Source organism: Pseudorca crassidens, chromosome 16, assembly GCF_039906515.1.
Source record: "Pseudorca crassidens isolate mPseCra1 chromosome 16, mPseCra1.hap1, whole genome shotgun sequence".
Classification (NCBI taxonomy): Eukaryota; Metazoa; Chordata; class Mammalia; order Artiodactyla; family Delphinidae; genus Pseudorca; species Pseudorca crassidens.
Window position 1 is genome coordinate 22,405,167 of NC_090311.1, and position 17,266 is coordinate 22,422,432.

The window sequence follows — 17,266 nt, forward strand, 5'->3', positions numbered from 1 at the left end:
TATATGCTTTTGGTTTAGAGAAAGCATTTGCTAAATGTGTATATCAGTGTTAAATAATTGGAAGTTGGCCAACGTAAGAACCAAAGACATTCATGTAACAATATTAGCCGCGTAACGATCATCGGTCACGTACCTGATCATCAAAATATCAGTGATTGGGCTGAAATACTGTGTACGTACACATCACGTATCTTAGAAAAAGGAAGTCATCTGTCATGCTACCATGACAGGAGTGTTCTCTAAATCAATAGTACTGGTAGTCCCGGCAAACTGGCTGCCGGAACTCAGACCGATAACCCAAGGCTGTTCCTCTCCTGTTGGTAAAGAAGGCAAGCCAAGAGTCAGTTCTTTATCTCTCCGGGCTCAGCCAGAGGGAAGGCAGAGCTTCAGTTACATGGGGGCTCACAAGGAGTTCTGGGAGGACCTCCCCAGCCCTGACTTCTGTTTCAGTCAGTGTAACATTGTTACAATGACAAAAATATTTTATCTCTGTCCTACCTTTCAGGATTGACATCCTGAAATACATTCACAGGGGAAAGTTCCATGGAGAGTGTGTCATTCATCACATCCCTCTTTCTGAAACCTGACTGCTTCTCCTTCAGTCACTCTATTCAAGGAGGAACCGTATGGGGAGTTAACTTTTTATCTTAGTGGTCTGACTTTGGCCTTACCAAACAGTCATTCTTTGGCAGAGAGCAAATTTATTTTCACATAGAAAACCAAAGAGAAAAAGTAAGTCCCAATTCCCTGATTTCTTCTGGAAACCTTTGTTCCTTTGGGAATCTTTTCTGCAAGCTTCCAACATAAGCTAGTCTTTTGCTGTTGGCATTGTCCTGTGTTGTTTTCTTCTCAATTTTAAGCTTGACTAGGGTGAAAAGAACACAGGGTAAGAAAATCAGTTAAGTTTCCCCCTTTCCCCATCTCTCACTCCCCTTAGTCTTGGCCCAATTCCTGCATTCGTGATTGGAATCTGCTGCTCATCCCACTAACTAAAATGTAATTGGAGAAGTGGGAAATGCATCATGAACGAGGCCATCGTAAGGTTACCTGGTCAAGTGGGATTTTTGTAACTGCATGATTTCTGAAAATATTTTGGAAGGATCGCCATGCTCTTATTGGTTTCTACTAGTAGCTAGAGCTTCAGTGATACTTCTTGACTATAGCATAATGAAAGGTGGTTGTCACTGAATGTTCTCTCTTGGCTTGGCTCTCCCCTGGACAGCCCTCTACCAGATGACCTTGCCTGTTATTCTTCAGCGTTTGTAAAATAATTTCCTTAAATGAACACTGGGTGTCCTGTAGGCAGCGTTCCTGAAGTCTTCCTACCCGTGCTGTGTTGCATCAGCACCAAATCCAGCTGGGATGGGCAGAATTCTAGGTGCCAGCTGCCTGGTGACAGGCCCCTGAGCAAACCTAATTCTCCTTCCCCAACCGTCATGTGCCAGTATCTCTCTTCCATTACACAGATGGGCCAATTCATACTAATGCTCACTGATGGCCACCTGCGAGTTATCTGTGCGTGTGAAGGTGCAGTTTGTTGCCATACTCTGCGCCCGGTTTCATCTTTCAGAAGCCAAGAATATCAGGCCACTCAGAGGCTCCTGGAGATAAGAATGCGAGGAGGCTGAGAAAAGTCTTTGACTATTTTCAAACTAGAGAGCAGATTTAAAGCAACTGGCAGCATTAACGGCATAGGACGGAGCTTTTCCTTGGGGGAATGCTTGCAGCAGTCCTGAAGGACATTTCCTTTCCTGCTATGACTTTGAAGCATATGGCTTGTGCACAGAGAGACCTGGCTCAGCTCTCCTTGGTAGATCCAGATGTCTTGGAAGAGCACCCCAAAGACATCACTAGTAATGAGGATTATGCCACGTGTGAATGCCTTAAACTCTTCAGTGAAACTTGACACTGAGGGCGACGTCCACCATTATAGCTTTCTCTGGGCCCAACCACAATCAGTACTGTGTCTCCCCCTAATGAGAACATCTACTCTCCCAGCTTAAAGGTGTTTAATGGGAATTATTGAGCATTGAGCTTTCTTCTCTACACATGCACCCCTGTGGCCTCCAAGCTAACATTTCTCAAAATGGCTTCTGTAGAATGTTTTCATGGGTAATTGATAGATATTCCATGGAAAAAAAAGATTCCATTTTTGGAAAGGCTTTGATTCAGTGAATGCCTGTTTTTTGACTAATTGACCAGGGTAGAAGCTGGCTGTGGACTGACGTGCAGTTGTTGTCAGTAATGTTGCCATCTACTGAAAGGTTTCTCTTGGCTCTTTCCCCAACAGTGACTATGGTTATGAGCGACACAGCAATGGTCAGTGCCTGCCAGCCTTTTGGTTCAATCCATCTTCTCTGCCGAAGGACTGCAGCTTGGGACAGAGTTACCTCAATAGTACTGGGTGAGTGTCTGAAGCAGTGGCCTTTGGAGGTCAGCTTCTGCTGCTTTTCAGCCTGTGTTAAACTTACCGAATTACTTCTGATCAAACGCCAGGCCTATTTCATTACAGCACTGATTTACTTGCTTTTGTTCATTTTAATAATGCAGCACAAATTTGCATTAATAGTGCAAATTTCGTCTGAGAATAAGACCCCAGTTGCAAACAAAGAAGCAAAACAGGTTCCTTGGATGAAGGTGGCGATGATGATAATATATACATATCTTCATTTTTTGATACTTTATTTCAGAACTAGTTAATCACACGAGGCTACCTTTTACCTTCACAACATCCCTGTGTGGAAGGCCAAACAAATATTTCCCATGTGCATTTCCTGTTTTATAGATGTGGAAACTTGAGGCAGAAAAGAAGCTCATTGACTTTTCAAGAGTATCCTAGTGTTAGTAGGAATGTGTTTCATTTTCTCTCTGTCCAGTCTTGACACATTGAAGGCGTGCATTCTGATCTTTATAAATCTGGAAACAGAGTCTAAATTTTGTGTTCAGTGATCTGTGTTGTGGGGTTTATCCAATATTATTTAAGAAATACCATAAAAGGGAAACCATTCTGTGACTTTCCCACAACTGTAACTGATATTTATGGACTTAGAAAATAGTGTGTGGAACTTGTTTGGATTCTAATTCAAAAAAACTATTAAAAGACATTTTTGAGCCATATGGGAAAATGGACTGTGGTCTGGTGATTAGTGATGTATTAATCAGGGTTTTCCAGAGATATGCTTTTCTATCTCCAATTGCAGATTATATATATATATATATATATATATATATATATATATATATATATATATATATTTATATTTATATTTAAAGAGATTTGTTATAAGGAATGGGAGCATCCAGCTATGGAGGTGGGCCAGTCCAAATCCTGACATCCGCAGGGTGAGAGTTGGCAAGCTGGGGACCCAGGAGAACAGATGGTTTGTTTCCATCCCAGTCTGAACTGTGATGCTGAGCCAGGAAAGCTGATGGTGTAGTTCCTGTCTGAAGGTCAGCAGGGTCAAAACCCAGGAAGAGCTGATGTTTCCATCTGAGTATGAAGGCAGGAAGAAAGCCACTGTCCAGTTTGAAGGCAGTCAGGCAGGACAAATTTTCTCTTATTCAGAAGAAGGTTAGCATTTTTGTTTCATTTAGGCCTTCAGCTGATTGGAAGAGGCCCACCCACATTAGGGAGGGCAATCTGTTTTACTCAGTCTACTGATTTAAATGTTAATCTCATCCAAAAACACCCTCAGAGAAACACCCAGAATAATGTTTGACCAAATATCTGGCCATCCTGAGGCCCATGCAAGTTGACACATAAAATTGACCACCACAGGTGATATCAGGTTATATCTAAATCTAAATATTTCTATTATATTAACTAAATATATTATATATTTAGGTGTCATAATGATATTTTGGTTAGGCTCAAAAAAGAAACCTTATCTTTTAGAGATACATGATGTATGGCATTTGTTTTAAAATATTAGAAAAAGGGATGGGTTTAGTAAATTTTGAAGATAAATTAATGAGGGCATGGGTATTTATGATACTATTTTCTCTCATTTGTGCATATTTAAGAATTCTGATATTGAAAAGTTAAAAAGAGAGGAAAGGAAGGAAGGAAGGGAAGGAGGGAGGGAGGGAGAGAGTAGGTACCTCAACAATAGACCAACATTACTTGACAATTGCCCTTCTCATTTCTCATGCGAGCTGCAATACAGAGGAGAGGATGTTCATGTTTCCATTTATGTACTTTTGTATTTGAAATTTTAAAAGTTTTTTTTAATTTTAAGAAATTACCAAAATAATATATACTACTCTCAGAGCATCTCACCCTAAGGGATTTTTGTTGAGTTATCACATCTGCTGGTTTCATCCGTTCCATTCAAACTGTTTGCAGAAGGAGGGAAAAAACATAGACACATACGTCAGATATTCTTATCTCTGATTGAATAAAGAAATAAGCTGTGATTTATTTGAAGAGAAACACAAAATCTGAGAAAAATACAAATAACATTTTTACAGCAATGGGTCGGTGAGGTCTTCAGCATCTAGCATCATGGGAGAAATTGAAAAGGGCTGGTGAAATAACTAAACTTAATGGTGAAGAAATGCCAAAGACAGGACTTTTATCACTTGCATGTACTGGCATGTTTAGACATTGTAAAGGGCATTAGGAGCCCCTGAAGCTAATTTCAGAATTGATTTTTATTCACTGTCAGTCAGGGGAGTTATACTATTGTCTCTTTGGTATTAGTGAGAGGGGGCTGAAGTACAGAGGGGTCTAATTGTTCCAGATGCGACTCACATCACTGTAATAAGGCAGAATGAAGGCTGATGACCCCTCACTTTTCAGTTTATTGAGAATATATATGTATTTTAATTTTATAATTATATACATATATTTACACACACACACACACACACACACACACACACACACTTTTCAGCTACCCCTAAATAGGTTTCACCGTTCCTTTGGTGAACTCAGTATGTGAAACCCAAATAAATCCTAACCTATATAAAATGAAACATCAGAGATGAATAATTTATAATATTCTATTCAATGGGATTTTTCATCTAGCCCTATAAAACTAACATTTCCATTAAAAAAGTGGTTTGGCAATATGTGTCCAGGTATATAAATATTTGTCAGTGCAGTTATGTTTATTCATCACACAATCACAGATATTACTTCCTAGGGCTCCACCTCCGCTCTCAGAAGGTTGTTCCTCTCGGTGGGCATTACCTGAGAGCGTCTGCCCCTAAGGGATTTTTCTTGAGTTACCACATCTGCTGGTTTCATCCATGCCATTTAAACTTTCTGCAGAAAAGCATCAGCATCAGTGAGCAAGTTTGTGTAAAAGGAACATATGATTAATACCAGTTATCAGCAGATAGGATGAACGCCCTGCTCTCAAAAGTAAGGGGCTCGCAGGTGGAAGAGTGACCACCTGCATAGCGCCGTATGGGCTAAGGTTGGGGACAGGGGTATCAATCGTAACCCCGCAGATCAACATACTGTCTAAACTACACATTTGCATCAGAAATAGGAAGACCATTAGCTGGGACAGGGGCCTGGAATCACCCTCACGGAAGGCCCCAGTATCATCAAATTCCCATTTGCGGTGTCTGTAGCCAGCTCAAGAGTTGGCAAGAGAGAAAGTGTAGATGAAATTGAAAAAGGACTTTCTGCCCTTCTGAATACCACTCCAGTCCCTGACCCCAGATGTCCCTTGGCTCTATGTTGATTCAGTGGCATTTCATAAGCACAGATTCAGTCATCTGTTGTAGCTGCTACGATGCTGCCATTAAATATTTAGCTTTTCACTTACAGATGTTTAATTACAAAAAAATATACATGTTTTCTCTGTTTAAAAAGCCAGTTTAGATTATCACCCCAGTCCTGGCCCCCTTTCCCACACAAGTGTGATCTAACACTTGTGCATGTTTGATATGCATGTTTCTAAACACTTTCCTTTGCATTTGTCAGTGAATAATTATGCCAAGAAAAAAATATACAAAATTAATTACGTTGTTTTTATGTGCAGTTTCCTACTAGATATGTTGTTCTACTAGTTCCCTTTTTCATTCAAAAACATAACTTAAACATCTTTCCAAGTCAGAGTATATAAGGCTACTCTCCATCTAATTTCTTTTTTTTTTTTTTTGCGGTACGCGGGCCTCTCACTGCTGTGGCCTCTCCCGCTGCGGAGCACAGGCTCCGGACGCGCAGGCTCAGCGGCCATGGCTCACGGGCCCAGCCGCTCCGCGGCATGTGGAATCTTCCCGGACCGGGGCACGAACCCGTGTCCCCTGCATCGGCAGGTGGACTCCCAACCACTGCCACCAGGGAAGCCCCATCTAATTTCTTTTAACTCCCTAGGATTCAAGCACATGGGATTATGTAGTCATCCCTTTCATGGACATTTTGGTCATTTCCTGTTTTGTGCCGCTATAAACAATGCTGCAGTTAGCGTTCTCATAACATAATAATTGTTATTAAAACCCTACAACAATAATTAGAGTCTCTTTGGCAATTGAAGTTCTTTCTGATAGCTCCTAAAGCAAATTCCACCCAGTCAGCTGATTACTTCTTAGAGTTGAGTATCCAGGCATTGCCAAATACCTCCCCCATTAAGGGTTGAAACACCAGCTTCCTGCCCACGCACTGCCTGTGAGTCCCACACATGAGAGATTCAGTTATATTAACTGCCACCCTCCTGTAAAACACGGACACCAATGGATTCTGTAAGGAAACACCGAGAGGAAGGGCAAGCAGGACTTCCCAAGTTAAGAAGGTGTGAAGCAAGTTATTGTAGGCAAAGGAACAAGAGATGATCCAGGTGAAAAGGCCATGTCGGTAGTTTTCTCAAGGACAAGCCCTGACGTTTGTGCCTGGAAGTCTATAGAATTAAGGAGCCATTGGGCCCCGTTTTGAGTCCCTGCAATGCCTGTTTTAAGCCATCCACGACCATCTCGGGTTGTCAGCACAGAATCTGTATTAGCTTCAGGCTGGGATGAAGTGCAGAGGAATCACAAGGGCAGGGTTGGTTTGAGAGTTCTTGCCTCCGTAGATTTCACTCACCAGGCACCTCACTTGCCTCACCCAGTCTCTTACGGCAGGGCACAGACTGCAGCCATGCAATCAGAGCTTGAGCTGAACAGGTCTACTAAACAATCGTCCCTTGTCAATCAAGCTTAACAAGCAAATCTGCCAGTAGCACCTTTCTGCGAGTTTACTTGAAAGCATGTAGGTAAACCTTCCTTTTTTTTTTTTTTTTAAGGCCTCACTTTGTAAATGGTTATGGTTGCTCTCACAGTTAGTTTATTACCCTGGATATATAAAGTGTTCTCAGGTTCACTCACTTCACTGTGATGGAAACATTCTAGCATTGGTTATTATTATTCCCAATAGAAATGCTATTTCAAGGAGATGCCAAAATTGTTACCAGCTTCACTGTGTAGAAGTGAACAGGTGTGCAGTTTTTGTTTCAGTTCTTAGCAAAGTCTTAGAAAAGAGAGTTGGAATAAGTATTGAAATAGGTACAGAATGTCCCTCTAGGTGGCTGTAGCCACCAGTCCTTAGGGCTTGGTCCAGTGGTCTCAGGTGTCCAATGTCCACACCACAGGACAGCGTGTGAGCATGCTTCTAACCACGTTCTCCCTGCCTCTTTTCACCCTTTCCTTCATGCCTTCCACAAGCCATTCCATGGAAAGCAAGGAGACTGGTAATGGGGCCTCAGCCTGTTGTGGGTACAGAGTGAACTCAAACGGGGAATGTGTTGTTTGGTGAAAAACAGAGTTATTTTAGAATGAAACAAATTAAGAGTCTTAATCCAATCTCTGCCATTTACCTTTAGCAAGTGACTTCCTTTCTTTGAGATTTAGTTTCGTAACCTATAACATTTTGCTGTTTGCTTTTGGAGGTTGATTAAATATGATACTGTATATGAAGCATAGTGCCTAGCAGATAGTAGTCACTTTACAAAATGCAGATGCCATCACCAGCCTCTGGACTTTTGGGGTGAAGGGGTCCTCTGGAGTGAAGGTAAAAAGGACGGGGAACCTTCCTTTTATTGTGTATCTATAGTCCAGACATTTACTTCATACTTAATAGTCATGACAGTACTGAGATCTAGGACACATTTAACCTAAGCCCTTGTTTGGTCATCGGTAAAACTGAAATAACAGCTTGTGTAGGCTCATAACGTCACATGATTAGTATCCACTGTACATCGAAACACACGTCGGCCCCCAGCACCACTCAAGGCAGATAACACGTGTACCTGATTAGTGAACGAGTCCCTTTTCTTCAAATAACTTGAAATCAGTATTCATTTGTATATCCTCTGGCATTTAGTGCTGAAATAACCTCAAATTCATTCCTCTGTTTCTCCATCGATGACTATAAATATCTCAATTTGCACAGACAGAAGCCCAAGCTTATTTAGTTGTACTTATATATGGTTAAATCTTGTTGATGCTGTTGTGGATCCAGGGAACATGATACAAATTTAAGTTGCCAAATTAACTAGGATGTTGCTTGTTTCATGCCAACCGTAAAAGATTCTGTAAATATAAAATAAAGTAGACATTGGGCTGGTTTATTCTAAGAAGCCAAGATAACCTTCTCAAGGGACAGATTTCTTTTTGCTGTTAAGCCAGAGAGATTTCTAGATGTGTTTATAAAAAAGTGGGTATAGAAATTTTTGTCTGTGGAGTTTCTTTAGAGGAGCCATTAATCCCTCCCGAAAGAATGTAAATGTGCAGTGACAGTTCTTATTGATCCTCAGGGTTAGTTTCTCAATATTCAATGGGAATATTTACTCAGGAAGTTAAAAAAAAGATTTTAAAATAGTATTAATTCAGTATCTATATAAAAATACTTAGTAGGTCCAGGAAAAAATATATACACATAAAGTATAGCAAAATAGCAATCCCCATACTGTCAACACACATTTAGAATGTTTTAAAAATGCTTTCTATATAAAGCAGAAACTAACACACCATTGTAAAGCAATTATACTCTAATAAAGGTGTTAAAAAAACAAATAAATAAAAATGCTTTCTAGAAACATATTCCTTTCTACATCAGCTATGAAAACATTTAGACCTTGGTTATCCTGCCACTGTGCTCTGGGGTTGCTATTTCCAGGGTCTCTTGGGGGCTGTGGTCATTTCCCAAGTGATCCCATTTCTGATCCTGATAGGAATCTTGCTGTTCAGTCTGATTTATTCAGCAAGATTTGTCACTGTGCATCACAGAGAATAACTGGTCCTAAAAGTGGTGCATGTGTTTCAAGTCCACAGGAAGGAAATCACTTGCATTGTTTATAGACCCAGCACTGCAAGGACCCAAGTAACTGTTTTCTTGGAACTCACCCGTGCAGTCTCACAGCAAACGCTCCATAACTGTGGCTACAAAGTTGATTTTTCAGACTATCTTTCTTAGATGCATTTTCCCATATTGTTATGGGATGGCATTAGGGTTGTAATGAAGAAGGTGTATGTGGAGATCTGGTTCCTCACATCGCTGTCCTTGCCCACATCAATGGTATTGACAACAACAGTCCTCATCCGCGTGGTATGGCATTATGGCAGGAGAGTTCCAAACTCAGTCCCAAGGCCCATAACCACTACTTGCCCCCTGTGTGAGCTTGGCAAGCCCTCTAAACTGCATCTCTTTTTTTTCTTATGTGCAAACAGAGGGATTCTGTTGGATGGTCTTTGAGACCCCTTCAGGTTCTGACACGTTCATGACCAATTTGAAATGATTCAGTATTAGGATTCCTCGGACTGCAGATGCTTAAAAGTAGGGAAATTTTCCTTCTGTAAATTTGTTGTACAACTAGTTGACTCTAGCAGTGGATTCCATGAGCCATTCTCGTGATTTTTGATGCTGTCATTTAGTTTAACGTGGCCATATGTCTCACTTCATCAAGTTGGCATTCAGAATGAAGTTACATTCTATTTACTGTTCAAATTAAATGACTTGTGCTTCCATCCTGCTTAATGCAAGAGAAGTTTTCTCCCCTCAACCTAGTCTTCTGTCTGAGTAGAGTCCCCTAATCCCAAGGCCTGCTTACTCAGTTTAAGGGGAACGTCCTGAGAGCTATTGCCTTGAAGAGAGAAACTTGGAGAACCTGCTTAGTCAGCCATGGAACCCTATTCTTTCTGAATGTTGGGGTTATGGCTGCTACGTAAGATTATTGTTGAAACATGAGCACATTGGATCTAGAAAGATTTTAAGTGCTAGCCATACACCGTCCGCAGAACCAGCTCCCTTCTCTGTCCCCAGGGCTTGCCCCATGTCTCGTTTCAAGTTAAGTGTCATTGTAACAAGGTGGTTTTCCCTTGAAAACAAAGACAGATAGTACAAGCCAAGAAATTAAACTATTTAATTTTTTCTCGTGTGCACAAATGAGGGTTAACAGAGCTCAGTGACAAGACCTACCTTGACTATAAGAAAACCTAGAGTTCTAGCTCTTTCTTGGTCATTACATGTAACAACTACTGTGAAAAAAGAGGAGACATCATAGGAAAACATAATTTCTACACTGATTTTTGTTGTTGTTGTTGTTTTTGGCGGTACGCGGGCCTCTCACTGTTGCGGCCTCTCCCGTTGCGGAGCACAGGCTCCGGACGCGCAGGCTCAGCGGCCATGGCTCACGGGCCCAGCCGCCCCGCGGCATGTGGGATCTTCCCAGACCGGGGCACGAACCCGTGTCCCCTGCATCGGCAGGCGGACTCTCAACCACTGCGCCACCAGGGAAGCCCTCTACACTGATTTTTAATGAATGAATAGAAGCTTGACAGAGTAAAGACCATCCCAGGCAGAATGAACAACACAGGCAGAAGAAGACATGTAGACTTCAGCCTGGCCTGAGCTCAGGAAGCATGTCAGGAAGTGGAAAGAGCTAAAGCTGAAAAAAAAATGCATTGAGGACAGATCATGGAGCTCTCCTTTAAACCTGAACTTTACCCTTTATGGGTAAGCCATAGGCAGTTTTGAATGATTTTAAGGAAGGAATTGATGTGGTCTGATTTGATCTGAAGATAATCTTGGCAGTAAGAGCATGGCTTCTATTTTCAGGGAACTTGCTGTATAAGAGCAAGCTAATATTTAAAACCTTAAATACTGACTTTTTACTACCTTTTGATATTTTAACATTTATTAAGATCTTGCAATGTGCCAGATTCGATGCTAAGTCCTTTTGAATGCATTATCTCATTTAATCCTCCCAAGAATTTTAGGGAAAGATTCTGTAATTATCCCTATTTTACATGCAGAGAACCCAAACATTAGAGTCTGGGTAAATTGCCCAAGTGTATCTAATGAGTAAGAGCCTGCATTTAAACTCAGACTATTTGGTTCCACAACACTAGTTTGAACCACCAGGGCAGTGATCTTTAATCCTGGCTGCACACTAGAATCACCAGGGGAACTTAAAAACAAAACACACTGATGCCCAGAATTCTCAAGTAAACCATAATTTCTGGGGTCAGGGTCTTGACATCACATACAGGGTTGTGATTGACTAAACTAGACTATACTGTCAACTTAGCATACACTGAATAGTCATAAACATCTATATCAAACATCTGTACCATAAACATCTGTACAAAATCATAAATTAAAAAAAGAACTGCTGAATAGCAAAATCACAGGATATGAAGACTTCCAATGTTTTTTCCAGTTTTACTCTGACAAAGAAAAACTATGGCCTCCCTCTTTTTTTTAAGACTGGCAGGCAGCCAGAAGGAAGATCAAAGAGAGTAGGGGTAAAAAGGAAAAGGTGACAGAGGAGTATCAAGAAAGGAAGGAAGAGAGAAGCTGAAACTGGGGTTGTTGAAGTAACAAGACACTATCTACAGATGAACGGTCGGTAATATCAAAGGTATATTTGCAGAATGTTTCCTTTCAGTAATTGTACAAAGACTTCCTTGCCATTACAAAACATTTTTATTCTTGGCAGATTGAAGAATGTTTTACTAACTAAATGCATCCCAGTAATATTCAGAGCTTAGGTCCAACATAATCATAAGTTGCCTTGTTATTACAGAGGTAAGCAGCCCCATTTAATAACATACTAAATGTATTATTCATTTATGTAACTCAGACCCAGGGATTGCTGCTGGGATGAAAATTGAACCATTCTGTAATGCAGGTGTGTGCTTACTTGAGTAAATGAACTCTGTATTTCTGCACAATTTTCTTCTAAATTTCGGGGACTGGTCTGGTAGGGCTAATGTGATGCCATTTTCATCCAGGAAATAAAATGGTTTCAGAATGGTTTTTAATGAGCATTTTTTTTAAATTACCAACAGTCTTCTCTGTGGCAGAATCCCAGAGGGATGGATTCGTGCTTTGGGTTTAAGCAGGACTCCTGCTGCTGCAGGATTCAGAAAAGCCTGTGGCGATGACTGGTCAGAACAGCGACAAACAAAAGGAATGTTCTCTATCTGATGATTCCACTGGTGATGGTGGGCCCATGCCTTCATAGCTGCTCACCAAGATAGAATCACAGGTGTGCTTGGATGCTAAGTGATTAAAAATTATAAGCTGCCTTTAATTTGCGTAGTGCCTTGCCTCTGAAACACGCAGGGAGTTTCTGATGCATGTTTCTGATACACGCAGTGAGTTTAACTCACTGGGATGCCATAATTACCGTGTGACATTGCTGGTCATTTTCTGCTACCATTGCTGGTAACAGAATGTCACCATTCTCCAGTGTCTGTACAGTATTTTTCTTCTTTCCTATCTGCGCTTATTTTCTTTCACATCAGCGTACAGTCATAAGCATCTACAATGGACTTTTCAAAATACCAGATGGGGTGATGTTCAAGATGCTCAGATAGGACAATGACCTATCAGAATGAGTAGGGATCTTAGTGTGGGAGCAGGGTTTGGGAGGTTTCCTGGTGTTCTAGGTATTAACGCATTTGCTTCTGGATTGCCAGGAGAAGCAGGGACTCCAAGGATAGGGGTCAGCATAGTTGGGTTGGTGGGTGAGATGCTTGAAGGGTTTCGGGCAGTGGTAAGACCCAACTGTTAGGCAGATATTTCCACATTTAACCTCGTACAGTCATCCCAGTGTGAACCTCCTGATTATCAGCCTTGCATGTCTGGGGCACAAGGATGCTCTCTAGGAGCTTAAAGTTCACAGTCACACAGGAAGAAAATCATAAAAGGCATAAATGACTCCTATCAAGTAAATCATAAGGATTCCTGTAAGAGCTTAGAGGACATATCTCACTCCAGTTAAAGAGGAAGTAGAGTGCAGTGGTAAAGAGTACATATATTCTAGAGACAAATTATCTAGGGTCCTAACTGTGTGGTCTTGAGAAAACTAGTTAAGTTCTATGAATCTTAATTTCATCTGTATATTGGGAATAATAATACCTTCGTTATTAAGGATATTCTGAAGGCAAATCATGTTAAGAACTTAGTACAATGACTAGAACATATTAAGCACTCTCTAAATATGAACTTCTTATGATTTTACTATCATAGTCAGGACAAGACAGGAGGTAAGCTGCCACTTAAAGTGTGGATAAGGGAGATTGGTTCAAGATGGCAGAGTAGAAGGACATGCTCTCACTCCCTCTGGTGAGAGCACCAGAATCACAACTAACTGCTGACCAATCGTTGAAAGGAAGAGACTGGAACTCACCAAAAAATATACCCCACATCCAAAGACAAAGGAGAAGCCACAATGAGATGGTAGGAGGGGTACAATCACAATAAAATCAAATCCCATAACTGCTGAGTGGGTGACTCACAAACTGGAGAACACTTATACCACAGAAGTCCACCCACTGGAGTGAAGGTTCTGAGCCCGAAGTCAGGCTTCTCAACCTGCACGTCCGGCAATGGGAGGAGGAATTCCTAGAGAATCAGACTTTGAAGGCTAGCAGGATTTGATTGCAGGACTTCAACAGGACTGGGGGAAACAAAGACTCCACTCTTGGAGGGCACACACAAAGTATTGTTCACATCGGGACCCAGGGGAAGGAGCAGTGACCCTATAGGAGAGTGAACTAGACCTACCTGCTAGTGTTGGAGAGTCTCCTGCAGAGGTGGGGGGTGGCTGTGTCTCACCGTGATGACAAGGGCACTGACAGCAGAAGTTCTGGGAAGTACGCCTTGGCTTGAGCCCTCCCAGAGTCCGCCATTAGCCCCATCAAAGAGCCCAGGTAGGCTCCAGTGTTGGGTCGCCTCAGGCCAAACAACCAACAGGGAGTGAACCCAGCCCTAACCATCAGCAGACAAGTGGATTAAAGTTTTACTGAGCTCTGCCCACCAGAGCAACAGCCAGCTCTACCCAATACCAGTCCCTCCCATCAGGAAACTTGCTCAAGCATCTTAGATAGCCTCATCCACCAGAGGACAGACAGCAGAAGCAAGAAAAACTACAATCCTGCAGCCTGTGGAACAAAAACCACATTCACAGAGGGATAGACAAGATGAAAAGGCAGAGGGCTATGTACCAGATAAAGGAACAAGATAAAGCCCCAGAAGAACAACTAAAAGAAGTGGAGATAGGCAACCTTCCAGAAAAAGAATTCAGAATAATGATACTGACGATGATCCAGGACCTCAGAAAAAAGAATGGAGGCAAAGACAGAGAAGATGCAAGAAATGTTTAACAACACCTAGAAGAATTAAAGAACAAACAAACAGATGAACAATACAATAACTGAAATGAAAAATACACTAGAAGGAATCAATGGCAGAATAACAGAGGCAGAAGAACGGATAAGTGACCTGGAAGACAGAATGGTGGAATTCGCTGCTGCGGAACAGAATAAAGAAAAAAGAATGAAAAGAAATGAAGACAGCCTAGTAGACCTCTGGGACAACGTTAAAGGCAACAGCATTCACATTATAGGGGGTCCCAGAAGGAGAAGAGAGAGAGAAAGGACCTGAAAAAATATTTGAAGAGATTATAGTCGAAAACTTCCCTAACATGGGAAAGGAAATAGCCACCCAAATCCAGGAAATGCACAGAGTCCCATACAGGATAAACCCAAGGAAAACACACCAAGACACTTAGTAATCAAATTGGAAAAAATTAAAGACAAAGAAAAATTATTGAAAGCAGCAAGGGAAAAACGACAAATAACATACAAGGGAACTCCCATAAGGTTAACAGCTGATTTCTCAGCAGAAACTCTACGAGCCAGAAGGGAGTGGCATAACATATTTAAAGTGATAAAAGGGAAGAACCTACAACAACGATTACTCTACCTGGCAAGGATCTCATTCAGATTCAATAGAGAAAACCGTTACAGACAAGCAAAAGCAAGAGAATTCAGCACCACCAAACCAGCTCTACAACAAATGCTAAAGGAACTTCTCTAAGTAGGAAACACAAGAGAAGAACAGGACCTACAAAAACAAATCCAAAACAGTTAAGAAAATGATAATAGGGACATACATATCAATAATTATCTTAAACATGAATGGATTAAATGCTCCAACCAAAAGACACAGGCTCGCTGAATGGATACAAAAAAAAACCCCATATGTATGCTGTCTACAACAGACCCACTTCAGACCTATGGACACATACAGACTGAAAGTGAGGGGATAGAGAAAGATATTCCATGCAAATGGGAATCAAAAGAAAGCTGGAGGAGTGATACTCATATCAGATAAAATAGACTCTAAGATAAAGAATGTTGCAAAAGACAAGGAAGGACACTACATAATGATCAAGGGATCAATCCAAGATGATATAACAATTCTAAATATATATGCACCCAACGTTGGAGCACCTCAATACATAAGGCAACTGCTAACACCTATAAAAGAGGAAATTGACAGTAACACAATAATAGTGGGGAACTTTAACACCTCACTTACACCAATGGACAGATGATCCAAACAGAAAATTAATAAGGAAACACAAGCTTTAAATAACACAATAGACCAGATAGATTTAATTGATATTTATAGGACATTCGATCCGAAAAAAAGCAGATTACACTTTCTTCTCAAGTGCACATGGAACATTCTCCAGGATAGATCACATCTTGGGTCACAAATCAAGCCTAAGTAAATTTAAGAAAATTGAAATCATATCAGGCATCTCTTCTGACTACAACACTATGAGATTAGAAATCAGTTACAGGGAAAAAAACGTAAAAAACACAGACACATGGAGGCTAAACTATACATTACTAAATAGCCAAGAGATCACTGAAGAAATCAGAGAGGAAATCAAAAAATCCCTAGAGACAAATGACAATGGAGACACCATGATCCAAAACCTATGAGATGCAGCAAAAGCAGCTCTAAGAGGGCAGTTTATAGCAATACAAGCCTACCTCAAGAAACAAGAAAAATCTCAAATAAACGATCTAACCTTACATCTAAAAAACTAGAGAAAGAAGAACAAACAAAACCCAAAGTTAGCAGAAGGAAAGAAATCATAAAGATCAGAGCAGAAATAAATGAAAAAGAAACAAAGAAAACAATAGCAAAGATCAATAAAACTAAAAGCTAGTTCTTTGAGAAGATAAACAAGGTAGATAAACCATTAGCCAGACTCATCAAGAAAAAAAGGGAGAAGACTCAAATCAATAGAATTAGAAATGAAAAAGGAGAAGTAACAACTGACACTGCAGAAATACAAAGGATCATGAGAGATTACTACAAGCAACTATATGCCAATAAAATGGGCAACCTGGAAGAAATGGACAAATTCTTAGAAAAGCGCAACCTTCCGAGACTGAACCAGGAAGAAATAGAAACTATGAACAGACCAATCGCAAGCACTGAAATTGAGATGATTAAAAATCTTCCAACAGACAAAAGCCCAGGACCAGATGGCTTCACAGGCGAATTCTCTCAAACACTTAGAGAAGAATTAACACCTCTCCTTCTCAAACTCTTCCAAAATATAGCAGAGGGAGGAACACTCCCAGACTCATTCTACGAGGCCACCATCACCCTGATACCAAAGCCAGACAAAGAGGTCACAAAGAAAGAAAACTACAGACCAATATCACTGATGAACATAGTTGCAAAAATCCTCAACGAAATGCTAGCAAACAGAATCCAACAACACATCAAAAGGATCATACCGCATGATCAAGTGAGATTTATCCCAGGGATGCAAGGATTCTTCAATATACGCAAATCAATCAATGTGATACACCATATTAACAAACTGAAGAATAAAAACCATATGATCATCTCAATAGATGCAGAAAAAGCTTTCAACAAAATTCAACACCCACTTATGATACAAACTCTCCAGAAAATGGGCATAGAGGGAACCTACCTCAACATAATAAAGGCCATATGTGA

General features: G+C 40.8%; 1 protein-coding gene across 5 annotated transcripts in view; it reads left to right on the forward strand.

The window, feature by feature from the left end:
* SORCS1 (sortilin related VPS10 domain containing receptor 1) overlaps positions 1–17,266 on the forward strand; it is a 660,265-nt gene that overhangs the window by 556,952 nt on the left and 86,047 nt on the right. For all 5 annotated transcript variants that reach the window (XM_067709470.1, XM_067709467.1, XM_067709469.1 and 2 more), the window contains one exon: positions 2,291–2,404. In XM_067709470.1, the coding sequence (XP_067565571.1) occupies positions 2,291–2,404 (114 nt within the window). The remainder of the gene's footprint in view (positions 1–2,290; positions 2,405–17,266) is intronic.